At 42.6% G+C, this 27,551-nt stretch overlaps 1 protein-coding gene across 2 annotated transcripts; it reads right to left on the bottom strand.

Annotated features, from left to right (window-relative positions):
* On the bottom strand, window positions 1-27,267 carry LOC139164492 (quinone oxidoreductase-like protein 2). 2 transcript variants are annotated; one of them, XM_070746691.1, is made up of 10 exons: window positions 27,113-27,267; window positions 20,392-20,521; window positions 16,344-16,440; window positions 12,377-12,435; window positions 10,672-10,737; window positions 9,976-10,085; window positions 8,018-8,099; window positions 6,927-7,108; window positions 4,302-4,530; window positions 1-798 (listed from the first exon to the last, which is right to left on the bottom strand). In XM_070746691.1, the coding sequence occupies exons 1-10, from the start codon at window positions 27,181-27,183 to the stop codon at window positions 730-732; spliced, it is 1,095 nt and encodes a 364-aa protein (XP_070602792.1). In that variant the 5' UTR covers window positions 27,184-27,267; the 3' UTR covers window positions 1-729. The 2 variants fall into 2 exon arrangements, with proteins under 2 accessions (XP_070602792.1, XP_070602791.1); XM_070746690.1 differs by lacking the exon at window positions 27,113-27,267 and having other exon boundaries at window positions 20,392-20,610.
* Between the last annotated feature and the right edge of the window lie 284 nt (window positions 27,268-27,551).

Raw genomic sequence — 27,551 nt, 5'->3', positions numbered from 1 at the left:
AACAGAAACAACTCAACTTTTTTATTCATAAAAAAGAAAGTACAAATTACATATAGGTTATTATCATTTTGACTTTCCTCAAGGTACAACCATTTCCCCAATATTCCTATTCCCCTCAATTTTTTTTTTTTAAAGAGAGAATTTTTTTTCTCTTCTGAGCATGTGCAGAAGCCGAGTTTCTGGAACTGTGCATACGGTCGCCATCTTGTTTTTTGTTTCTTTTTCTTTTTTTCCAATTTTTCGGCATTGCAAAGCGCGTGTGCCCACGCAGCACGGCCACACGGCATGGGAGGAAGCAAACCAGCAGCGAGGTAAATTAGAACCCACTCCTATACAGTGGCGTTGGTCCTGCCCACCATTCAAATGGCTTGTAATTATTTGCCCTGTGCAGCCAAACACCTGAGTCAAACTCTGCCTCAGGGAATGGGCAGGGACAAAAGGCTGGGAATGAAGGGTGGACAATTGCTGGCAGTGGGCCAATGGGGGAGGAAAGCTAACTGTGCTTCAGCAGGAACCACATTGCTGGGAACTAAAAGGGTGCATCCAAGGGTTGGTGCCTAAACATCCAAGACCCACTACAGAAATGGTAAAAAAATCAATGTGTGCTTTGGCCAGAAAGTTTCTTTTATAATGCAAAAAGGCCTGTCCTAGGCTGAGTGATTTGAATTAAGTGACAACAGCTTCCTCTTCAGCAGGAAGTAACAGAGAAGATACATTTTCCAAAGAGGTTTAATTAATTGAGATGACAATCTTTCCTGTAGATTTACGTTGAATCACATGTGCAAAGGCTTCATTTACCTGAATAACAATTCAAAGAAATGGTCACTGAATGATGGTCAGTGTTACAAATGTATATTCACTATGCAATAAACACACAATGAGGCTCACAGGATGCTGGACTGTGAAATGTTAAACCTATAAGTACATTTTATGGCACCAAGTACATTCCTTGAAAGTTGCAAACATAGATTGTTTTGCTTTTATCCCCAGTGGCATAAAACTAGGTAAAAGCAGAAACTTGGTTTGGTAGATTGGAAAATTTTATAGAAAGTCACAATTATGCAAGGTCAGAAATAATCCCCCAGTTCCCCCTGGAACTGAATGTAAGAATCTAGATAAAATCCAATTAAAGATACTATTTAAAGAAAATGGTTTCCATAATTAAAGACAATGACCAACATTAAAGCTTTTCCCAAGTTAATTGTGGGAGTTAAATTTGCATGTATTTAATGAGATATGAAAAGCAATTGGACTCTTAATTAGAAACAATTAGTGATAAATAGATTGGACGAATGGAAAGATTCCATCATTATTTTCAACTACAAGCTAGCATGGCAAAACTTTGGAGGTATTCCTCAAAGAGAAACCTCATTTCAATATTATTTCAAGTTTTACCTGTTTTTTCTCAAGAGTATGGCATAACATACTGTACTTTTCAGAGTATAAGATGCACTGTTTCCCCCCCTAAAAGAGTGTGGAAATATTGGTGCGAGTTATACACCGAATACAGTCATTTTGATTACAGTTTTTGCAAAAATGGGGTGCACAGAGAATTTGGGAGGTCTACAGAGTGCTTCTGGGGGCTGGGGATACTGTTTTTGCCAAAAAAAAAAAAACCTGGCCTGTTTTCACAAAAAAAACAGATCAATTTTTCACCTCCCAAGCCCTCAGGAATACTCTGTAGCAGCATCAGGCAGCCAAAACTTTTACTGCCACACTGTGGGTATGGCTTATTTTGTGGGTGTAGCTTGATAGTCATGTGACTGGGTAGGAGTGGCTTTCCAGCCATGTGACCAAGTGGGAGTGGCTTGAACGATCATTATAGTTCAAGTGAACTATAAAGTCCTTGACTTACAACCTCACCAGTGTTGCTGGCTGGGGTGACAATTTGCTTCGCGTTTCCTATGCTCTCCTTCCTGGGTCACCCCCGCCTCAGGCTGGGTAGCTAGGGGAAGGGATGCCAATCAGATGTTGAGAAAAGAGGGGGGAGGAAAAGGGCCCCCTGCAACTCCTGACAGTGCTGGTCTCCCTGCCGCTTTCCGAGGAGAAAGACGGGGGGAGGGATTTAAAAATATCGGAAAACCGAGGGAGAGTCACAAGGTTATTATTACCACACGACGCCTTTTGATCTCAGCTGCGGGTGGAGTGAGGGCTTCATGAGGGGAAAATGACCGCAGCCCAAACCACTTTGGTGCGGCTCGGTTCGGCTGTCCTTTTTTCCCCTGCTGCTACTGCTGCCGTCAGCAGTCCTTGCTTTTTTCCTCTTTCCTCCTTCCTGGCCTCGGACAAGCTTCCCTCTCTCCTGTCCTGTTCCCCTACAGCCTCACATGGTCACCTCCCAGCCTGAGGTGCAAACAGAAGGCGTGGGTGGAAATGGCACCGGCGGCATTCCTGCTTCTGGAGGTCTGAGGCCAGGAAGGAGGAAAGAGGAAAAAAGCGAGGAGCATGCAGCAGCAGAGAAAAAAAGGAGAGCTGCGTTGCAGCAGTCTGGGCTGCGGTATTTTTCCCCTCGTGAAGCCCTCACAAAGTCTGTAGCTTTGATGAAAAGGCGTCATGTGGCAATAATAACTGGGGGTCCGCCAGAAGCAGGAATGCTGTCAGCGCCGCTTCCACCCACGCCTTCCGCTTGCATCTCAGGCAGGGGGGTGGCCGCCTGAGGCTGGAGGGGAGCCGGGCAGGAGAAGGGGAAGCTCATCCAAGGCCAGGAAGGTGGAAGGAGGAAAAAAGCGAGGAGTGCACATGCAGCAGCAGGGGAAAAAAGGAGAGCCGAGCCAAGACCGGTAATCCAAGAAGTGACTGCTGCTGGTCAGCTGGAGCTATGCATGCAGCTTCATTTCTGCCAGTGGAACGGCGTTCCACCACATCCTGCCTGCTGCCCACCCCTACTCTGTAGGCCTCCCAAACCCTGTGTGCCACATTTTTTTCCACAAAAACTGGGTCTGTCTGTCACCTCCCAACCCCCCCCCCCCCCATCGTATTTTTGCCCTCCCCAGCCCACAAGGGACACTCTGCAGGCCTCCCAAACCCTCTGCACATTCAGATTTTGGAAAAAATGGGCCCATTTTTCACAAAAATTTGATGCACAGAGCATTTGGGCCTGTAGAGTGCTGTATAGGGGCCTGTAGAGTGCTCCTGAGGGCCCAGGAGGGCAAAAACTTTTGTTGTTGTTCTTTTTCTCTTTGAAATTTTATGTGTCTTATACTCCAGTTTACCTTATAGTCTGAAAAATACAGTACATCCTAGGCACCAACCTCATCTTAATATTCATATGAAAGACAGAGAGAGAAGAGTTTAATCCCCTAAATTTCATGAACAAGCAAGGATTTGTAGTCATTCAGATCTCTGCCTGAAACTAAAATGGAAATGCAACATTGGAAATACTTGCATTTCATGTCTTTCCTAGTGGCTAATACCATCTGCTCTACATCTCCTTTGAGAAAAACCTATTTACTCCATACCAGAGCTTTATCTTCAGCAAACATTTTGGTATAGCACACGTGCGATAGCGTGTGTGCACATGCCCTCACCCATAATGCAATGCCCTATGCATGTGCACAACCTCCTGCACTTATTCCCTCCCACACATGCGCAAAGGCCTCACTGAAGCCTCCTGACTTCCAGTAAGCCCATTGGGCCATTTTTCGCTCTCCGCAGGGTTCAGGAAAGTCTCCTGAAGCCTGGGGATGGCGAAAAATGTCCCAACAGGCCAACTGAAGTTCAGAGACAAAATGGAAGTGGCGCTGCTCTACTACTTACCTTCATATAGTTGCAACCAGGACTTGCACACCATTTCTTCTGCAGCTGGGAAGGCTTCCCTGAAAGTCTCTCTAGCCAATAATAGAGCTCCGGATCTATCTGAAAATATGTTATTGGCTGCAGAGGCCTTCAGAAAAATCTTGCTGGCTGCAGAAGAAATGGGCTGAGGTGTGGCATGCCTGGCTCCAACTGTCCAAAGCTGAAGAGGTTCCTAAAGTCCTCTGACTGTGAAAAGGAACTTCCTGTTGGGCCGTTGGATCATTTTTCATAGTCTCCAGGCTTCAGGAGATTTTCCTAAAGTCTGGGGTGAGCAAAAATGGCTGAAAAGAAGGCTGGAAAATCAGATCGCTGGAGCTGGCATAATGCAATGCCTCACATGCCCTCCAATATGGCTCCACATGCCACCTGTAGCACGCGTGCCATAGGTTCGCCATCATGGCATTAGAGCCTTTCTTTCTTTTATTGTTAGAAAGATTGTCCATTGGACAATTCAAGAAATTCTGCAAAAGCTTCAAAACTGTTTAAGTCAAGCGTCTTCTCCTTACCTCCTCCAGTTTGAACATCCCTCCTATATGAGGCTGGATTTGACCCTCTTGATAATATGAAAGAGCTGAAGAAATGGTTGAGGAGAAGAGTGGAAACTTTTCATCCCGGTACCGGCCCCAGAACACACCCAGAGCAGAGATGTTTTTCAGAAGCAGTATGTTGGCTGGAATGGAAGGTATTGTTCCTCCAGCAAAACCAACCACCACAATTCTGCCTTCAAAAGCCAGACTGCAAAGATGAAGCAGAGAGACCCAGAGATTAGTACTTGGGTCAAATAGTTAATATAGCAGCTCCACAACTCCTTGAGTGGATCAAAATATATTCCTGAATGGGTGGAAATCAAGTCATCAATTAAAGCAAAAGGGCTATTTTTTAAAGAGAAAGAGCAGGTTTAGAGTTGCTATGCAATTATACAAAGAATGGGGAAGCCTGTACTAGATGGTTTCAGAAACAAATGGTTTAAAGCAGCGGTCCCCAAACTACGGCCTGCAGGATGCATGCAGCCAGCTGAGGCCATTTATCCGGCCCGTGGCAGCACATGAGATTTTACATGGAGCCGGGCATTGGAGTTGGGGGGCGGGGAGCGACGAAAGTGCGGAGGCCGGCAAAGGTTTTTGTTACTTTGAATGTCGTGCGCGTGCACGTTGGGGGGGGGGGAGGCCACAACCGAGAGGCTTGGCACCCGCCTATCTGCAGCAGGCTGGGCGGCCGCAGCTCCCTTTCCTTCTCCCACCGCCTATGTCTACTGTGGGCAGCCGGTGCTGCAGGTTTCTTGGGTGGGAACTGCCACTTCCCTCTGGGCACCCCAGCCAGGGGGCTGTAGAAAGTGCAGAGATTATTGCACTTTCTACAGCTGCCTGGCTGGGCTGCCCGGAGGGAAGTGGCAGCTCCCACCCGAGGAACCCGCGGCGATGGCCGCCAGCCTGGTGGGAGGCGCTGGCAGGAGACATAGGCAGTGGGAGAAGGGAAGGGAGCTGCGACTGCGGCTGCCCCCATCCCCGCCCACTGCGGATGTGCTGGTGCCGAGCCTTCCCACCCCCCCAAGGTGGGCTGGCAGGGGGATGGGGAGCACACACATGCATGTGACATTCAAAATAAGAAAAACCTTCACCAGCCTCTGCAGAGAAGAAAGGAAGAGAGAGAAAGAGAGAACAAGAGAGAGAAAGAGAGAGAAAGAGTGTGTGTGTGTGAGAGAGAGAGAGCAACAGACAGGGAGCGAGATAGAAAGAGAGAGGGAGAGAGAAAGTGAGAAAAAGAGAGAGAGCAAAAGAGAGAGGGGAGGGGGAAAGAGAGAGAGAGAAATAGAGATAGCAAGAGAGAGAACAAGAGAAAGAAAGAGAGAGAGAGACAAAAAACAAGAGAGAGAAAGAGTGAGAGAGAGAGAGAGAGAAAGAAAGCAATAGAGAGAGGGACAGAGGGAAAGAGAAAGAGAGAGAGAAAGAATGAGTGAGAAAGAAAGAAAGAAAGAGAGAGAGAGAGAGAGGGACAGAAAGAAAGAGAGAGAGAGAGAGGGAGGGAGAGATAGAGAGGGAGAGAGAAAGGAAGGAAGAGGGAGAAAGAGAGTGAGTGAGAGAGAGAGAAAGAAAGGAAGAGAGAGAGAGAGAGAAAGAGGGAGAGATAGAGAGGGAGAGAGAAAGGAAGAGAGAGATAGAAAGAGAGTGAGTGAGAGAATGCAAGAGAGAGAGGGAGGGACAGAGAGAGAAAGAGAAAGAAAGAGGGAGGAATAGAGTGGGAGAGAGAAAAGAAGAGGGAGAGATAGAAAGAGAATGAGTGACAGGGAGAAAGAGAAGGAGAGAGAAAGAAAGAAAGAGAAAAGGAGAGGAAGGAAGAGAAAACTCGGCAAGGAGTTGGGGACTTGCTCCACTTCGCCTCCTCCTCCTCCCCAGGGCGACGTTAAGAAAACCGCAGGGTTTTTTTTTAATAGTCCAGCCCTCCAACAGTCTGAGGGACAGTGAACTGGCCCCCTATGTAAAAAGTTTGGGGACCCCTGGTTTAAAGCAGGGGTATCAAACTTGGGGCATCACAGGACTTTTTTTACCCTTTGCATGTATTTAATATTATAATCAATTCTTTCCCTATAATTTATTTCGAGATACTTAAAAAATATTTCACCAGTTCTCACATGCATTGAAAACATACACTGAAGGCTCAGATTTGAGGAAATCAAATTTATTTCCAACCAAGTAATGATTATTCACCTTGCCTGGCTAGCAAGGAATGGCCCTAATTTGAACTATTTTCAAGTGAAAAGGAGCTAATCCAATGAAGTCAGAATAGTCTTATATAAAATAATTATAACTTATATCTATATCAAACAGCCTTGATGTAGTTCCAAAACTGCTGTAAAATTCACACCAAATTCAGGAAAAAATACAAAACCCTGTACATCTTCACCCTGCTCACTACAGCCCTTACTCTAAGAAACCAAAAAGTTGCAGGATCCAATCTGAGTCTGTCACCAGGACCAGAAGTTTTGTCTTCCAAGCTTTCAGATTCATGCTGGAGCCTATTCTCATGACTGGATCCTGCAATGCTATCCTGGGACACACATAATATTCATTCATGAAACCAAAAAGTTGTCAAATTTCGCTGTCCAGAAGAAATAGATCATAGCGTTAACCCACCTATGCAATGCCTGCTTGAAGATGTCTCCACCAACGGTGTCAATAACCACATCAACTCCCTTGTCTGCTGTTAGCTTCTTTACCTCTTCTTTCAGACTAGCCTTGTTGTAATTCACACTCTCAAGTGCTCCTTTCTGGATAGCCAGGTGGCATTTACTATCACTTCCTGCTGCTGCTATCACCTGCAATGCCAAAAGACAACCTGCAATGCTGTGTCCTCATACTTACAACCGTGTTGGCTGCTGCTCAAGCCTAATTGACTCAGGCACAGGCGTGCCAGCAAGTGGGAAAATAAAGCCCTGCTATTGGTTCGGAGTTTGACAGCTCCACTACAAAAGGAGCTGACAAGCCACTTATTCTCTGTTCTGAATTAAAGGTTGCTGCTGCTGTTACTGTTGAGTCTGCCTGGTTTCTGTCAGCTACACCTCCCTACATATTTAACATGTACATTCATCCAACTGACATCGTTGCATTACAACAGATGAGCCCTTTCCATCCATAGTTAAAGCCAACAGAGCTTTCTCTAGTTTTGAACCATCCAATGTATCTGCCATAATTTCTAGGCACCAAGGCCAACACACTTAGCACACAGTAGATTAGAGGGAGCTGCTCTAACATTAATTTGGATGGGATCTAAGATGATGGATCTGATTGCATTTTCTGGTTGCATCTTCCCTGTTTTTCTTCATAAGTAAAATTAATGTTATTTTCTCCAAGGGAGGTTTATTGAGAGGAAAATTATTCTTCCTTCATGCTGCAGTTTTAGAGCAGCCTTTGGAACAAAGCCGCAAGTTGCTTATGAGAGAAATAATTGAAAATTTCTTTTATTTTCATCTGGCAAAGTTCTCTGTTGTGAACTCTCTTGGAACTGGTATGATCTAGGAATGGCAACTCTGAACACTGCAGTCTGATTTAAAAAGATAATTTTGGGAGTAGAATCTTGTGTGTTAACCTACTTGTTACCTGATTTTACAACAGAAATAATTATTTGAAACCAGAAGTGGTGAAGGAGTTTTCAAGATGTTTCAGCATCCTTGCCTAATTTTGAAGATTGCTCAGATATATACTAATACTGGTGAAAGAAGGCATACCTTTGCTTTAAAGACATTAGCTGCAACATCCACAACTGCAAGCCCTGTAGCACCAGCAGCCGCAGTCACCAAAACAGTTTCTCTGCAAAAAAACCCAGAAACATAGTTTGAGACTGGAGAGATATGTTAAATGCTGATGATTTAGAACAGAGACCTCCAAACGTGGCAACTTGAAGACTGTCTGAGGAATTTTGAGAGTTGAAGTCTGCAAGGCTTAAAGTGGCCAAGTTTGGAGATCCCTGATCTAAAACCTTAAAAGACTATCTGACACACTTCCTAACTTCACTCCACCCGGGTGTCCATCTACATTATTAGGCTCATATGAAGAAAACTAAGGGGCGTCCATAAGTGCATCTTTGTGCCTACCGTTCCTGTCCTAATGTCTTTTTATCTTTTCTATCTCTACTTTATACTTATATTATGTTAAACATACTACAATACAATACTATATTTGTATGACAAATAAAATAAATAAATAAATAAATCAAATCAGGCTGAGATCACACATCCAGAACTGCTTTGCTATGCTTCCTTCCAGTCCTTCCATAGCTGACAAGGAGTCATGTTTCCCTAAATCAGGTCCTGCCGCCGCACATCCTTAGCACATATCTGGAATAGATCTATCTCTGCTCTTCTTTTCTTCATATAGCTCTAACAGTCATACATTTTAAGGGACATAGTTGGGAGTTTCCTTAGTTAGAATTCCAGCCCTTTCCCATAATCTTCATTGTGTAAAATGCCTTTTCTAATTGATAAGCCGATTGATCCTGGTTACTTGGTGCATTATTTGCTTTCCTCTTTCCTATTGTACCATTCTTTGGTAGACAACCCATTACCTTTTGGATCATTGTTTCAGAGACCTAGTAGTACTTACTACCTGTCTTAAATCTGTATTTCTTTGTCCAACTATCTTACTGGCTGAAGGGATAGACAGAGAATGTAGGGTTACAAGGGTACAACATATGTCTTCTAACTTCTTCAGACAGAAGTGATATAATTAAGGAAGCAGCCAATGTTTTGGACAACTGCTCCTACAATTCCTAATTCTTAGCAGTCCATTTTATTAAGAAAAAAGAACATGCTTTACTTTAAATCCGATGTATATCAAATATACCAACATATTTAAAAAATAAAGCAAAAAGTCATCTACAATATTTACAGAATTGTATATTAGAACAAATCAGGCTATAAACTGAAATAATGGAACAATTCTGAATGATATACAATCAGACTAATCATCTGTTAGACACAGATTTGTATCTTTCACGCAGGGAAAGCCTCAAGATAGCCACCAATTGCAATACAACCTAGAACTTTGTCGACCAAACAGTACTTGTACTTGTTAGGGCTATGTCCAAATGGTTAGCTTGTTAATATATAAACAAACCATCAATCTATGTTTGTATATATTTGAGTATTTAACTTTAAATGTACTGTTGTATGATGACTGACTAGGGTATATTTTACGTTTGCCATAAGAGGGAGCCAGAGATCATAGTTGGAGGCTGATGTGAATGCTGATTCATCCGTGATTGGCTGTGTGTCTGATAAGGAGCTTTGTGTGAAACTCTGCTACTCTCTCAAAGTATTGACGTGTTTGTTAGCTGTAACCTTTGTTTGATGTTTAAGACAAAGACAGTCTGGAAAGAAGATTATAGTACTTCTTGATACTGACTGCCAAACGTGAATGACCTGGACTGTTTAATTGGACTGTGCTATTTATCTAAAAGTAAACTATTTTATACGTTTTAACAAATCTGTTTGTGACTAGATCATTACTCATCATTTACTGCAGTGTTTCCCAATCTTGGCAACTTGAAGTCCAGATATCTTTAAGTTATAGGTTGGGAAACACTGATTTACTGGATATCTATTGCAATCCCATATTCCTAAACACATGTCCCTGATAACTCAGGATCTGATCACCTTTCCTTAACTATTGTTGGGCTTCCACTCACCCTAGCTGTGTTTGTGCTCTATACTTCAATGCCAAGATGGCTGTCCCATATGAAGCAGGCAGTGCTGCAGCTTGTTCATAAGACATTCCTTGAGGGATTTTCCAAAGCAACTTTCAAAAAAGAAAAGAAAATGAAATCCTTCATGAACCTTCTGAAATTATTCTTGAACTTATCTTCTGCAATAAAAAATTTCAGAACCCCAGTGACAATCCCAATTAACTAATAAAATGACATGTAGCACAGTTTTCAAAATAATTTTTCCAAAGATCCACAATCAAGTGTCTTAAATATGCTGCCACTTTAACCAACAGGACAGAAGAAATTACTTCTGTCTCATCTTACCATTGTAAATTTTACAATTAGGAAGAATACTTATTTTCTTCTAATTTTTCTATGATAGTAAACACTTCTTCTCTTTTTCCGTTAGAACAGCTTCCTAACACTTGAAGCCTTGGCAAGAAGACAAAAGAAATTGGGTTTCTTTTGTAACTCTATATATTTATTCTTCCCATTGTTCTTTCTTCTTTTAAAATAAGGCAAAATGAGCTAAACTTAATTTTTCGAATACATAAACCAAATTTACTGAATAAATAATGACTGATAAATATTCATGCAATCCTCTTTATTCTCTTACATATTTATATTTTTGGTTTTTGAAAATAATTTTAAAAATACTGAAGGGGTTTTTTTTCATACCTTTGAATCTGCAATGTATTCTTCTGCCATAGCTTTTCCATTAGTCACACCAATGACACAGTCTCCCTGTCCAAAAACAGAGAACCATAAGGATGAGAAAAGTTGACATTTTCCCCCTTTTGCCGAGGACTAAAAACTTATCTGAACAAGTGGAAGATATTTAAAATATCAACATTTTAATCAGCATTTCACTAAGTTAATCTTAGATTGAATATATGAATTATTACAAAATTGTACACCATAAGAAATCAAGTTATAAACAATTCCGAATGCTATACCGTCAGTGTAATGATCCGTTAGACACAGATCTTGGTATCTTCTAGGCAAGGAAATCGCCTGCTCCAGAAGCTCTGGGCCAAGTTGATAGCTAAAAATATTGTTATTGTGGAAAACATTTTGTAGAAAGATTAGTCACAATTTCCCACTTAGATCCAAATGGATAAAGTTAACCAAGATTGATAAGCTTTTATTACAGCTGCAATGTGGTAGTATCTAAAGAATAAGGAATTTTACTTAATTTCAAATTAAGAGAATCTCATCAATATCACATAAAACTCTAATGACAGAGTCTCTTGAATATTTCAAAACATTGAAAGTGTGAGATTAGAATTTGATGAGAGTTTCACTGCAACTCTCTGTGGTAAAGAATCCTTTTAAAATTTATTTCAGCTCATCATCAAGGAACTGAACATAAGGGTAATCCATAAGTGACACTGTATTTGACTAAAATTGCATTATATTATCTTTCTAGAAATAGTTAATGAAAGTGCAAGCAAAATGGCATACAGTAGTCCCTCGCTATACCGCGCTTCACCTACTGCGGCTTCACTTCATCGCGGGTTTCTGAGGAAGTCTATTGGCAGATTTAAACAGCCCGCCAAACTCGATCGGCAGGTTTTTAAAAAATATATATATATCTAAAATTGTAAATACTGTATTTAAATACTGTATCTAAAATAAATACTGTGTGGGAAGGGTTTATAAACACTTAAAACAATGAAAACTTACCAAACAATTACAATATAAATGCTTAAATAAGTACTATCAGTCGATAAATTCCCCATCGCAGATTTCACCTATCGCGGCCAGGTCTGGAACGTAACACCAGCGATAGGTGAGGGACTACTGTATATTGCTTCTATTGTATAATTGGCAACAAATTCAGAAAACTATTTTTGCTCAAAGCTTATCAGAAAAGTTGTCCAAAAAGACAATATATAATATTGGTTTTGTGTTCATTTTTCTGAAGACATATACATTGATGCAATATGACAATTTCTAAAGTTCGTTGCTAGGTTTGGAATAAAAAAACACAGGAAGATTAACTTTCATCTTTCTTTGGATCAATAGCATTTGGGAAACTTTTTGCTGAAAAATTAACACAACAAAGAGCAATGAAAATCTGTACTATTATGAATAAATTAGTTCAAATCCATTTGGGATATGAACAATATTCTTCCTAAATATTTTCAGAGTGAAAATATTGGGTAAGTCTGTTTTACACTTTGTGCATTTTTCTTAAGAAGACATGTGCATTTATACATATTCTCTTCTCATTTCCTTGCTGTCCTACTTCACAGATTACAACTGCAGTAGTCTAATGCACAGCTACTGAAGGAATTTCCATATTCTTTTTTTCCTAGGCCAGGAGTACTTTGTATAACAAGATCATCTTTCAAAGCTTATTCCAAATAACCTTCCTTACCTCTTTGATGTTGGTGACAGCTTTTCCAGTCTCCACCACATCTCCTGAGTATTCAACTCCTGAAACAGAACATTACATCTATAATAATACAGTGTTATTGCACGAAACATCAGTCAGTTCCACACTATTATCAGTTATTTCCCCACTAGTAGCAACTTTACATGCAGAGTAAAAACACAGACTTGGTAAGAAGGCAAATCAACTTTTGTGTATAGCAAAATATTTAAGCCAAAGGAAGTGATCTAGAATTCACTCTTTTCAGGAGATTCAGAGGCAGCAAGATCTGTAATTTTATTTGCCTTGTAATATTAAATATACCCTGAGTATCAGTTTTCTCTGGTCAAAATTTTGATGACACTTATTTACTTATCTATCAAATTTATTTGTCATCAATCTTGCAGCTCCAGTTATTGTGAGTGGCTTACTGACATATAAATTATCTTTGTAGCAGTAAGAAAATTTTTTCACTGCTTCATAGTGAGACGTTTTTCATTTTTAAAATCTAACCTGGGAGCCTGAAAGTCCCTGGTGGTTTCCCATTCAAATACCAGTCATGTCCTACTTTGTTGAGTTTTTGAGCTAATACAAAGCTGGCCAAGTGTTATTATTTGCTGAGACATCTACCCCATCATCTTCTGAGGAATGTAATGAAGCTATAAGTCCCATGTAGGATGTGCGTATCACGCCCCATCCCACCCCACCCTACCTGATCTGCCACTCCCAAAATTGCGCCCCACTGCGAGACATATGTCCTACCTGACTCATCACATTCCTCGCTGTTGTGTCCAGAGAAGCCAGGAGTGGGCTACTGCCTGGATGAGGGGGAACACAGTGGGGTAGCGAAAATGGAGCTCCGCCCCAGAGCACCCAATTTGCACTCAAGATGTTGAAAGAAAGTGCAGGACGTCCTGCATAAGCCAGGCCCACAGTGTGGTAGTAAAACAATTTGGTAGCCCTTCACTAAGAAAAGCCCATTGTAAAAGAAAACATTGCGAGTTTGAGAAGTTGTTTATTATTAATAATAATAATAATAATAATAATAATAATAATAATAATTAGATTTGTATGCTGCCTCTCTCTGTACACTCGGGGCGGCTCACAGCAATAATAAAACAATGTACAACAAATCTAATATTTAAAAGTAACTAAAAACCCCTTATTTAAAAAGCAAACACACAAAGTTTGGCTTTGGCCTTATTATTGGGAGGGTGTTATTATTAGTCTCCAACCTTCCCTTTATGGGGAAGGTTGTTGAGAAGGTGGTGGCGCTCCAGCTCCAGCGGTCCTTGGAAGAAGCCGATTATTTAGGCCCCCAACAGTCAGGATTCAGGCCCGGCTACAGCACGGAAACTGCTTTGGTCGCTCTGATGGATGATCTCTGGCAGGCCCGGGACAGGGGTTTATCCTCTGTCCTGGTGCTTCTTGACCTCTCAGCGGCTTTTGATACCATCGACCATGGTATCCTTCTGCGCCGGCTGGAGGGGTTGGGAGTGGGAGGCACTGTTCTCCAGTGGTTCTCCTCCTACCTCTCCGGTCGGTCGCAGTTGGTGTTAGTGGGGGGTCAGAGGTCGACCTCTAGGTCGCTCCCTTGTGGGGTACCTCAGGGGTCGGTCCTCTCCCCCCTACTATTTAATATCTACATGAAACCGCTGGATGAGATCATCCAAGGGCATGGGGTGAGGTATCATCAATATGCAGATGATACCCAGCTTTACATCTCCACCCCTTGTCCAGTCAGTGAAGCAGTGGAAGTGATGTGCCAGTGTCTGGAGGCTGTTGGGGTCTGGATGGGTGTCAACAGACTCAAACTTAACCTGGATAAGATGGAGTGGCTGTGGGTTCTGCCTCCCAAGGACAATTCCATCTGTCCGTCCATAACCCTGGGGGGGGAACTATTGAACCCCTCATAAAGGGTCCGCAACTTGGGCGTCCTCCTCGATCCACAGCTCACATTAGAGAAACATCTTTCAGCTGTGACGAGGGGGACGTTTGCCCAGGTTCGCCTGGTGCACCAGTTGCGACCCTATCTGGACCGAGACTCACTGCTCACAGTCACTCATGCCCTCATCACCTCGAGGTTTGACTACTGTAACGCTCTCTACATGGGGCTACCTTTGAAAAGTGTTCAGAAACTTCAGATCGTGCAGAATGCAGCTGCGAGAGCTATCATGGGCTTTCCTAAATTTGCCCATGTTACTCCAACACTCCGCAGTCTGCATTGGTTGCCGATCGGTTTCCGGTCACAATTCAAAGTGTTGGTTAGGACCTATAAAGCCCTTCATGGCACCGGACCAGATTATCTCAGGGACCGCCTTCTGCCGCACGAATCCCAGCGACCAGTTAGGTCCCACAGAGTTGGCCTTCTCCAGGTCCCGTTGACTAAACAATGTCGTCTGGCGGGACCCAGGGGAAGAGCCTTCTCTGTGGTGGCCCCGGCCCTCTGGAGCCAACTTCCCCCAGATATCAGAGTTGCCCCCACCCTCCTTGCCTTTCGCAAGCTCCTCAAAACCCACCTCTGTCATCAGGCATGGGGGAATTGAAATTTTCCCTTCCCCCTAGGCTTATAGAATTTATACATGGTATGTTTGTATGTATGATTGGTTCTTTAAATTGGGTTTTTTAAGATTATTTTTAATATTAGATTTGTTTACATTGTCTTTAAATCTAATTAATAATAATAATAATTATTATTATTATTATAAACTCACAGGAAGTTTTTTTTTGGTACAATGAGCTTCTCTGAACACAATGCCAAGGAACGTGACAGAACTACAAGTGTAAGGTAGGATGCGCGTCTCACGGCCCAACACGTCCCACCTGCCAGAAATGAGTCTCTGTGAGACTCATCATGCCACTGCCGCTGCCTTGTGGAGCAGGACTCCGCAAGGCTTGTGCCATTGCCTCCACGAATGGCAGCATGACTCCAGCTATGCTGTATGATGAAACTCGTGGCAGTCCTGCACTTCATGCATGCAACAACACAACAAGCCTTGCAGAGTTCTCTTCCATGAGGCGGTGGTGGGCAAGCCACTTGGCCAGCAGCAAGAACAGGGAGGGGAGGCGGCAAGAATGGGACATCCAGTCTCACGCTCAAGGCCTACTGCACACTCCTAATAATAACCACCACCACCCGCAATAAAAGGCCTAAACCATATTTTGGTGTTCAAAAAAATATAAGGCCCTGTCTTATTTTCAGGGAAACATGGTAGATATTGTCTTTTAGATGATCAAGGAAGTTAATTTAGCCATCTCTGCAAGTTCCATATCTTCACCAACCAGTCCTCCATTGTGGATAGTCTCTAAAGTTTCCACTTCTGAGTCTAAATTTTTATCTGTATGTATTATGGTTACATCCAGTGAAGGGCTACTGGTGCGCTCCTGTTGATCGGCGCTGTTGTGCAATTCGCCTTCTGCGCATATGCAGGAAGTGAAATCTCGCATGAGGATGCTCACGCATATGAAATTTCACTGATTTTGGATGATTTCTTTGCTTCCGTGCATGCGTGGAAGCAAAAAACTGCCGAAAATCGGCAAAATCTATCACGCACAAGCATCTTCATGCGAGATTTCACTTTCTGCACATGTGCAGAAGCCAGATCTCATATGTACAAGCAAGTGCATGAGTCGGGGATGCGTGCGCATCTCCATTTTTCCTCCCAGGGCGGCGTACCAGACTGTCCATACAGCACCCCACTGCTGATTACATCTTAGATAAAAATGTAGGTTTGAAATGTGCATAGTCTTCTTACAAAGCAAGGTTTTCACTAAGAAATCTAAGAACAGAGAGGGAATTAATATCAGCTTTCTCCAACATGACACTGTCAGGAAGTTAAACTGCATTTTCTATCACTAGATAAATTTATTCTAATAATTTATAATAACTCTGTTCTAGCAAAAGGTGCAGATTCTGTTCTTACATTAGGGCTCCTTCTCACAACAGAAACACCATGAAAATGCTTTCACTCACCTGGGATGAAAGGGAGAGGATGCTGATGTTGGTAAAGACCCTGGCAGGCCAGTATGTCCGCAAAATTGACTCCACAGCAACGGACATGAATTCTGACCTACAAAGAAAAGACAATCCACATTACTCACACAACCACAAAAGTCTTTGTGCGCGTAAGAAAGGGAGGAGCAGACAGGTTAAACATTTAACTACCATGTGTTCTTCCTCTTTAAAATGGGGCCACAGCAAGTAATCTGCTTAACTCGGGAAATGCAACAAATGAAAGAATTCTTTTCTATACATGCGTATAAGATTAATCTAAGGAATTCTCATAATATTCTTGGCTGCTGTTTTGTGCAAGGGAAGAAGACGAGACTAAAGGGGGGGGAAATAGATTCTTCATCTGATCCTGCCTCCTTTCCACAAGGTCTATAAATTGATTGCCAGAAAATGAGGGAGAAGGGCAACTCATTTTTTTTTATGTGTTTGTGTCAGTGTTGACTCTGGGAAACTGACCAGACAAATGCCTGTGGTTTTCTTGGAAAGATTTTTCGAAAGTAGATTGCCATTGCTTCTTTCCTGGAGCTGAGAGTGTGACTGGTCCACAGTCATCCAGCAACCTTTCTGCCTAAGATGGACTAGAAGTCATGGTCTCCTGGTTTCTAACCACTACTCCAAACTGGCTTTCTAGACTAGAGAATAAACTAGAGGTTGCACAAAGTAATCTGGTGAATAAATACCTGTTCTATCAATTCTGGCTAGAATGAATGAATGAATGAATGAATGAATGAATGAATGAATGAATGAATGAATGAATGATGATGATAATAATAATAATAATAATAATAATAATAATAATAATAATAACAATTGTTGTTGTTGTTGTTGTTGTTGTTGTTGTTATATTAAATTGGTAAGGAAGCTATTATAACCCCAGTTTCTTCTCAGGTTATAAATATACCTTACATTATTCATAAAAATAGCCCTGTGTTCCTGGATTCCTATAAAGAAGTGCTATGGGTCAGCATGCTTTGCCAATTATTTGCAAGATTTGAGCAAAACAATGCACCCCATTAAGATTAAGCCGGGGTGGGTTTCAAAATTTTTAGGAAAGAGTTCTCTGCCTGGTTGCTGGATGGGTGTGGCCAGGGTGGGAATGGTCTAGTTCCTGTTCCATGGCAAGGGGCCAGTTCCTGTTCCATGGCAAGGGGCCAGTTCCTGTTCCATGGCAAGGGGCCAGTTCCTGTTCCATGGCAAGGGGCCATTTTCACACTCCATGAGCTCTATAGGCTTTCGTCAAGTCTCCTGGAGGTTCTGGAGGCCCTCAAGAAGCCAGAAATGGCCTCATTTCTGGCCTTCCGGAGTCTCCGGGAGGCCTATTTTTTGCCTTCCCCGAGCCTCTGTGCAGACCCTGCAGTTACCTGCCATCCAAAACAGCTGCATGGAGACTCAGGGGAGGGGGGAGAGGCCTCTCAGGAGTGGAATCTTCGCTAGAGGATCGTCCAAACCTGGGCAAACCCAGAGCAGCCCACCCCCGGATTAAGCAAAATAATATAGACGGGCTCAAAGCCTTTAGAAGTGAAAAAATATGCACAAGCTTCTAAATTTGAGAGAAACTACTGTCCTAGATAAATCATTTGCTTTTTTATGTTAACCCAATAAAATGTAATAGGGATTCAACTACCACCATTTTTTTTGTTTCTGCTTTTCAGTAGGACATTAATTTTTTTATTGTCAATTAATCATGTTGTCAGGCTTTTTACAGTCTCTTTACGAGCTGTCTGAATAGTAGCTGACACTCTGTCTTTTCAACGCATATCAGTTTTGATTACTGCATTGCAAACATTATACAGCTTCCATGACCTAATCAACAAGAAATCTACAAGTCTGAAAAATGTCAGGTCTCTGTGAAAAATCCTCATTTGCATTCTCATATAACAAGCACAGCCTTTTTCCTATATGCATCACAGCATGCTGAAAACTCCTAGCTTAATATCTTAAAACATGAAGAAGACATTCTAATCTTTGATTTAAAAGCCCAACGTATGATCAATTTAACAAACAAATAAAATAAATGGGAAATATAATTTATAAATGTAATCATTTTCCCAAAGACTACTTGTGTTAACCATCAACTTAAAGACTAACCATAATTCAATAGCATAGGCATTTACAGATCATATTCCACATCTTCAGATGCAGTCAATAAATGCTGCCAGAACGGTTCATCTTTGTTCCAATAACATACATGTTTTCTAGATATTTCAAACACTAAGGTAAAACTAATATCTCTTATTTCAAAGCTTGAAAATGTTTCCCCAAATTTGTGGGGAAAGGTGGGGTAGTAGTTAGGGTTCACAAAATAGGCCAATTGTATATTGTCTTTGCAAAAGTCAGTCAGTCAATCAGTCTCTCTCTCTCTCTCTCTCTCTCTTTCCCTCCCTCTCTCCTTCTTCCCCTCCCTATATTTTATGTTTCCCAGTTACAGAATCAACTTTTCTGCTATCCAAAGCAAGCAGATATAGCATATATATGATATAGCTTCTGGTTGTCAAGTAATTCTAAAGCAAACAATATTTACTGTATTTAGACAGAGATGTCAGAGATTTTGGTATGGGATCCTTGGTTTTTTATGAGCTTGGTTCTTTTCTTGCAGATGTTTTATTACCCACCTAGGTAACATCATCAGTGCTAGGAGGGAGTTGGATTTACTCTCATTTTATATACTAGTGGCTTGCCATGTCAATGTTGCTGGAAATGGTCTTGGTAGCTCCTTAATTAGGCTACTGTTTACTATTAGCAATAGCATTTAGATTAGCTTGTTTGTTTGAGTTGTCAGAGAGCACCAAGGACCTAACAATTCAATCCTGAACTACAAATGTTCTTCTATCAGAGTAATTGGTTTTCATTAACAACAGGGAACAAAAAGACATGATTTTCTTGTTCTGTCTGAAGAAACATTGGTTCATATGTTGCCTTTTCCCATATAGCAAACTACAAATGCTCTTTCCAGGTGCCTGAATTATCTGCAAGAACCTAGCAAGAACATCTTATGATGCTTCAGAAGAGCTAGCTCTTTTATTCCCAACTAACAATGCAGGTAGTCAGGTAGTCCTTGAATAATCATGGTAGTTGGGACTGGCAACTCTGTTATTAAGTGACATGATGGTCAAGTATGATGTCCTATGACTGTGCCAACTTACATTGGCAATTCCAATTGTGATTGTTAAGAAAACCCTGCACAGTCATTAGATGTGACAATACTTGATCACCATTTGTGACCTTCTGCCAGCTTCCTCACTGACTTTGCTCATCAGATTGAAGCTCACAAATGGCCACCTCATGACTGCAAGATATTGTGACCGTCATAATTGCTAGCTGGTTGCCAAGCACCCAAATTATGATCATGTGGCTGTAGGAATGCTGCAACAGCCACCGCTTCAAGCACGGACCATAAGTCTCCCTGTTCAGTGCTGTTGTAACTCCGAATAGTTGAACAAGTGGTTGTTAACCAAATATTAGCTGTAACTCAGGAATCGATTTGCATAGGTTAGTAAATTGTTTATAAATTCCTTATAAAACTATAAAAATAGTACAATTTTCTTTCAACCATTTTGTTTGACTTCCTTTCCACAGGTCCTTTACGAAATGACAAATTAATCACATTATTTACTAAGGCCAGATGGATAGTTTATACCTAGGAAATGGGATGATGAAAATCCAAGGGGGAGAAATGAAGGGAAGAAAAAGGGTATCACTGCATTCATTCAACATCTGTAGCAAGTTAGCCTTAAATGGAAAATAGGTGTAGTTCAATTACATCCCGCAGCTTTGAACTATATTCAAAGAGTCCAATTTGGATTCCTCTCAAATGTCTGAACAGAGAAAGAAAGAGAAGCCTTTCCAAACAGCTGAATGGAATGTTTCCAATGGCCTGCATTGAAAAGGCCCAAGACCACACTCTGTCCAATCTGTTTTAAACATTCATGGTAATCTAAATCCTACAAACAAAGCCATCTTAACAGATCACGTAGCAGAACTTTCAACCCCAGTATTGTAACTTGCTTACCTCATGCGACTGAAGCAAAGCAGATGGGACATCTCTGACAACCAGTGGCTTTTTCAGCTCAGTGCACAGTACTGCTCGATAGGTCCTCTGGGACTGCAGGAAGACAATGCCGCCTGGAGAAATGGGGTTCCTTGATTTAGGGGCAAAAATATTCTCCGTGTAAAAACAGAGAGACCATGGAGGCATGATTCTCAGAGCACCCAGCTTACTCATTTTTTTCCTTTAAATAAAAAGTATTTTCATTAATCTGATATTGGCAAATGCAAAGGATCCATTTGTTATAATTGCAAACCTGTGCAATAAAGATTTGATCTCAGGGACATTAATGTTGTATTCACCTATATGTGATTTGAGGTCTCTCTGCATCTTCCCAATGAAACCACATAGGGCTGAAGACTACAACAGGGGCCCCCAACCTTCGGTCGTGGCATGCCAGAAACCGGCCTACACAAACAAATCCCATCTGCGGGATGCAGACAGCACATGAAACCATGCCCCCTCCAGTATACAGAAAAATGTTTATCCACGGAACGTGTCCCTAGTGCCCAAAGGTGGGGTCCATTGATCTACAGGAGAGTTTTGTTTATCGCCAATTGTTAAGACACTAAACTAGAAACTGCAAGTTCTAGTCTTGCTTTTAGTAGAAAGCCAGCTGGGTGACCATGGACTAGTCCAGGGATGGCTTCCTCCTGGTTCGGACCAGATCGCCCAAACCATTAGCAACATGATGGTGACATGAAGATGGCGTCCAGGATCCAGATCTGTCTGTGTCATTCCATGGGCGCCACCACCTTTTGTTTGGAATTTTCAGCAATTTTCTCGGTGTGTGGATGGCTTCTCCTCATCCTCTGCTGTGAAAAAAGCCCTCCCACCTGCCCCTGGGTTAATTCTGACTTTTATTTCTTCTCCCGAAGCATAGCTGAGCAGCTCCTCAGCTGTTTTTCGGCCTGAAATCACCTTCTGAGCATACGCGGAAGTGAATTTGCACAAGGGGGTGCGCATGCGCACAAGCGGAGCAAGAAACATTGCAATGCAAACCCACCCCTGGACCAGTCATTATCTGTCAGCCCTAGGAAGAAGGCAAGGGTAAATTACAGGTAGTCCTCAATTTACAAGAGTTCATTTAGTGACCATTCTGAGTTTTAACAGCACTGAAAAAAGTGAGTTATGACCATTTTTCCCAGCCACAACTTTTGGTCATATGATCAAAATTCAGATGTTTGGCAACTGGTTCATATTTCTGTCAGTTGCTGTGTCCCGGGGTCATGTGATCATTCTTTCTGACCTTCTGATAAACAAAGTCAATTGTGAAACCAGATTCACTTAATAATCGGGTTACTAACAACTGTAGTGATTCATTTAACAACTGTGGCAAAAAATGTCATAAAATGGGGCAAAACTCACTTAACAAATGTCTCACTTAACAACAGAAATTTAGGGCTCAATTGTGGTTGTAAGTTGAGGACTACGTGTACTTCTGAAACACCTTGCCAAGAAAACTGTAGGGACATGTTGAAGCAGTCTTAAAAGCATTGCACAAACTCTCCCCAAACTCTCCCCATGGCTCAATCTCCAGGTTCCCCTGACTAAATGTATCTAACAATTTCAATCCTTCCATAAAAATTGATTTTCCAGGTCACTGCTCATCACAGAGTTTCTTTTCAATGAATACTTTCTCATTCATTTACAGCCTTCCTAATATGAAACAAAAGCATATGGACATGTCAAACGCCTTCATGAGGACGTATCCTTTGTCTTCCCTGAATGTGCACAAAGATAACAATGCAGTAGAACGCATATGGTGATCAGACTGAGAATATCACAGTGGTGTTCTCTCTCTCCTGGGTGCTTTTTAACTCAGAGTACTTATTCATTCCATTCAATATAGTAGGAGTATTTATACCTATTTGGAATTTGCTAAGTGATAATTTATTGCAGCTAAAGCCTTCCTCTCTCAATCTCCCTTAGGTTTCCTAACTAAGTATGGTAATACTAGCAGCAACCATCACTATCTTCTTTACTGTGTGAATTTGATTTTTCTCCAATTTTATTGTTTAAAATTCACCTACTTCAAATGATATCCTCATCCCAGAACAATTTTTTAAAATAAAATAGCTTACAACCCATAAAAATATTGTAACTTTGTTCAAGGACTTTCTGTTTTAAATTTCTTGAAAGATAAATAATCAGATTATAAAAAATTCTTAATGGGAATTCAAATTTCTCAGTCAGGAAGTCTCCCAACCTTCATAAAACAAGATTATAGAAAATATATTGTTTTTATCTTTAAGAAGCTGGCAAAAAATCCAGACTTTGGTATATATCCCAAAGGTCTTGCAGTAAGCTAGTTCTGTAAATCATTTTTAAGATTTCAAAGCTTGTTAAGTGCTAAATAATAAATGTTTCATCTAATTTAAAAGCAATATATCATTTCTGAATTTGTTTTCCTGTTTTTGAATTTGTCTCTTTAATAGGTACAGTATACTGTATATACATTTAGAAATGTGGCTGAATTTGGCTCCTGTGCACAGCCTGAAATCACATTTACCGTAACTAGTTTTAAGGCATTATGTAACGCCACACACATAATGTAACACAAAATCCTCCAGTTTCCCTAAAGGCATAGAAGTCTGAACTGTCCACACAAACAATCAGGCAAAGAGGACACAATTAATGGTAACTTTCCCTTCCAGATATCTTCTAGCATAAATGACTATGCCAGATGGAAGTTCAAGGGAAGAAAAGGCCAGGTTCAACTTACAAGAACAAAATAGCCAACCCATCAGAAATTCATAGAGAATCATACTGCGACTCATTGGCCAACCCAGCTGAAATATGAATAGTGTAAATGAAAAACAAGTATATCATCCAACACCCCCCCTCCAATAAATAAATAAATAAACATAACTGGTGAATCCAGATATTACAATTTGCACAACTTGTACTTCTTTTTTTGCTGATCCTGTAGCAAATGATTAAATTATTCAAGAACAAAAATCTGTGAAGTGCACAAGGACTTTCTATTTTAGATTTCTGGAAAGATAAATAATCAGATTATAAAAATGTCTTAATGGGAATTCAAATTTCTCAGTCAGGAAGTTGCATTGAAAAAGAAATAGGAAAACAATGGAATCCAGGAGAGTTGCAAGTAGAGAGGGCCAAGGCAGAAAGAAACAAAACCACATTGGAAAAAATATAGAAAAAGTACAAAAGCTTGAAGAGAGACCTGAACTATGGTGAAAGCCAGGCTGAGGAAATGCTGGGAGGCCAGAAGCTCCCGTGAACCTGAATACACTAGTGTGGTGGGGGACATATGAATTACGAAAGAGCCATTGAGCTCTCATATAGTGGGAAGTCACAGCTTTGATAACAGGGGCCAGCCAGGCAGCAGATACAAAGTGAAGCTGTGAATCAAAATAGACGTCTGGAGAAGCGATGGAGGAAGAGTAAGTCCGAATCCGATCGAACACTTGTAAGAGCTCATATTAAGACTTACAAAGTGGCGCTCAAGGCGGCAAGATGCGCGTATCATGCCGCCTTGATTGCATCAGCGGAATCCCGCCCGGCCGCTCTGTTTAGGGTAACCCGCTCCCTTCTCAATCAGAGGGGAGTTGGGGAGCCCTTGCAGAGTAGTGCCGAGGATTTTAACACGTTTTTCGCTGATAAAATCACCCGGATCCGAGCGGACCTCGACTCCAATTGTGAAACAGAGTCGACTGACAATGAGTCAGTCGAGGTGACTGGGGCTAAACGTCTTTGTCCATCTGTCTGGGAGGAGTTTGACTTGGTGACACCTGATGAAGTGGACAAGGCCATTGGAGCTGTGAGTTCCGCCCAGTGTTCCCTCTAATTTTTTTTTGAGGTGGGCGGAAAAGTATAGTGTCTGAGCGGCAGTCCCTTCGGGACTGGGCGGCACAGAAATAATAAATAAATAAATAGATAGATAGATAGATAGATAAATAATTAAATAAACAAACAAATAAACAAACAAACAAACAAACAAATAAATAAATGAATAAAAAACCCACCCTGTTTTGCCTCAGAGAATTTCAAAATAAAATACTGTACTGTGTGTCTATAACAGTGAGCTCATAATAGGGCAACTCTATCAATATCAAAATGCCACTTAAATAGTTGAGCTAGTTTCAAACTAGATTTTGATTTTCTTTCTCTCTTCCTTACTCCCATTCTTTTTCTTTCTCTTTTCCTTCCTCTCTTTTTTCTATCTGTTTCTCTCTCTTCCTCTCTCTCTCCTTCCCTCTCACTCTTTCCCTCTCGGCTTCTGGGCAGGTTTGGAAAACTCTGAGTTGATGATGATTTTTAAGTGAGCGATTGCTCACTGCTCAGCTTAGAGGGAACTATGGTTCCGCCACCTGTCTACTGGATCCGTATCCCTCTTGGCTGGTTTCGGCCAGTCGAGGGGTGACACGGAGCTGGGTCCAAGAGATTGTCAACGCCTCCTTGGGGAGGGGGTCCTTTCCGCCCCTTTATAAGGAGGCGGTTGTGCGCCCCCTCCTCAAGAAGCCTTCCCTGGACCCAGCCGTGCTTAATAACTACTGTCCAGTCTCAAACCTTCCCTTCATGGGGAAGGTTGTTGAGAAGGTGGTGGCACTTCAACTCCAGCGGTCCTTGGAAGAAGCTGATTATCTAGGTCCTCAGCAGTCTGGATTCAGGCCCGGCTACAGCACGGAAACTGCTTTGGTCGCGTTGATGGATGATCTCTGGCGGGCCCGGGACAGGGGCCTGTCCTCTGTCCTGGTGCTCCTTGACCTCTCAGCGGCTTTCAATACCATCGACCATGGTATCCTTCTGCGCCGGCTGGAGGGGTTGGGAGTGGGAGGCACTGTTCTTCAGTGGTTCTCCTCCTACCTCTCCGGTCGGTCGCAGTCGGTGTTAGTGGGGGGTCAGAGGTCGACCCCGAGGTTTCTCCCTTGTGGGGTGCCTCAGGGGTCGGTCCTCTCCCCCCTGCTATTTAATATCTACATGAAACCGCTGGGCGAGATCATCCAAGAGCATGGGGTGAGGTATCATCAATATGCCGATGATACCCAGTTGTACATCTCCACCCCATGTCCAGTCAACGAAGCAGTGGAAGTGATGTGCCGGTGCCTGGAGGCTGTTGGGGCCTGGATGGGTGTCAACAAACTCAAACTCAACCCAGACAAGATGGAGTGGCTGTGGGTTTTGCCTCCCAAGGACAATTCTATCTGTCCGTCCATTACCCTGGGGGGGGGGGGAATTATTGACCCCCTCAGAGAGGGTCCGCAACTTGGGCGTCCTCCTCGATCCACAGCTCACATTAGAAAAACACCTTTCAGCTGTGGCGAGGGGGGCGTTTGCCCAGGTTCACTCACAGTCACTCATGCCCTCATCACCTCGAGGCTCGACTACTGTAACGCTCTCTACATGGGGCTACCTTTGAAAAGTGTTCGGAAACTTCAGATCGTGCAGAATGCAGCTGCAAGAGCAATTATGGGCTTCTCCAAGTATGCCCATATCACTCCAACACTCCGCAGTCTGCATTGGTTGCCGATCAGTTTCCGGTCACAATTCAAAGTGTTGGTTATGACCTATAAAGCCCTTCATGGCACCGGACCAGAATATCTTCGGGACCGCCTCCTGCCGCACGAATCCCAGTGACCGGTTAGGTCCCACAGAGTTGGCCTTCTCCGGGTCCCGTCGACTAAACAATGTCGTCTGGCGGGACCCAGGGGAAGAGCCTTCTCTGTGGGGGCCCCGACCCTCTGGAACCAGCTCCCCCCTGAGATTAGGATTGCCCCCACCCTCCCTGCCTTTCGTAAACTCCTCAAGACCCACCTCTGCCGTCAGACATGGGGGAACTAAAACACCTCCCCCTTGCCCATGTTGTTTGTTGATTGATTGACTGTGTGCCTGTTTTTTATATATACTGTTTTTATGAGATTACTAATTTTAAATTGTAATTAGATTGGTGGGCATTGGATTTGGTATTATGTACTGTGCTGTTTTTTATTATTGTTGTGAGCCGCCCCGAGTTTGCAGAGAGGGGCGGCATATAAATCCAATAAATCTAATCTAATGTAATCTAAAATGCTGAATATTTCAAATGGCGAAAAGCGTCAGGTCATTCAGTACTGCCGAACAAACTGTAAACCCACTAATGTTTTTGGTGTGCGGGATTCATATTAAAAGTTCAGCCCTTATCTACTTTCCTACCAGTTGATCTTGCTTCTGAAACTGGCAGGCAAAGCTGCAGCCAGTCAATCTGGAGTCTCGATGGTGCAATGGTTAGAGTGCAGTGATGCAAGCTACTTCTGCTGATCACCTGCTGCCAGAGGTTTGACAGATCGAATCTCAGTAGGCTCAAGGTTGACTCAGCCTTCCATCCTTACAAGGTCGGTAAAATAAGGACAATATGTTGGAGGCAATATGCTGACTCTCTGTAAACCGCTTAGAGAGGGCTGTAAAGCACTGTGAAGCGTGTATAAGTCTAAATGCTATTGCTATCTCCTTTAATCCACGGAGAAAACCAGGCGAGAAATAAAACTGGGGTTAACAGAAAAGGACAGCTGGGATCCCCCCCCCCTTCGCAAACGGAAAGGGGGTGGAAGCAAAATCTCGATTTTTCCAATGGCCAAATTGGAAGAGGATGTTGGCTTGCAAGGCTGAAAGAAGAGGGGGGGCGGGCGGGTGGCAAAGGCATTGGGGAAAGAGGGCATTTGCGATAACGAAAAGCCTGCACCTTTGGCGCGCCAACCGGGAAGCGCTCCTGGCAGCCAGGCACCAAAGGAGCCGCACGCCTCCGCTCATCATCGCCAGGCCGCCGAGGGAAGGCAACTCCGTCGTCGCGAGCGAATGCTTCGCTTCCGCATCCGTTTCCCTCGTCAGAGCAATTACCGTAGCAGTGTTTCCCAACCTTGGAAACTTGAAGATATTTGGACTTCAACTCCCATAATTCCCTAGGCAGCATTCGCTGGCTGGGGAATTCTGGGAGTTGAAGTCCAAATATCTTCAAGTTACCAAGGTTGGGAAACACTGCCGTAGGCTTTGCTCCCGCTGGAAGCGCCCGCCCGCCCAATGAACCTCTTAGCCCAATGGGGGCGAAGGGAATCTTCCCCGCCTGGCCTTGCCGGGTTTCTCGCCAGGAGCTATGGACGATAAATCAAAACTGCCGTTTAAAA

This window comes from Erythrolamprus reginae, chromosome 3 (genome assembly GCF_031021105.1).
Source record: "Erythrolamprus reginae isolate rEryReg1 chromosome 3, rEryReg1.hap1, whole genome shotgun sequence".
Classification (NCBI taxonomy): domain Eukaryota; kingdom Metazoa; phylum Chordata; class Lepidosauria; order Squamata; family Dipsadidae; genus Erythrolamprus; species Erythrolamprus reginae.
The sequence above is the reverse complement of the archived record's forward strand: the minus strand, read 5'-3'. Positions and strand labels throughout refer to the sequence as shown.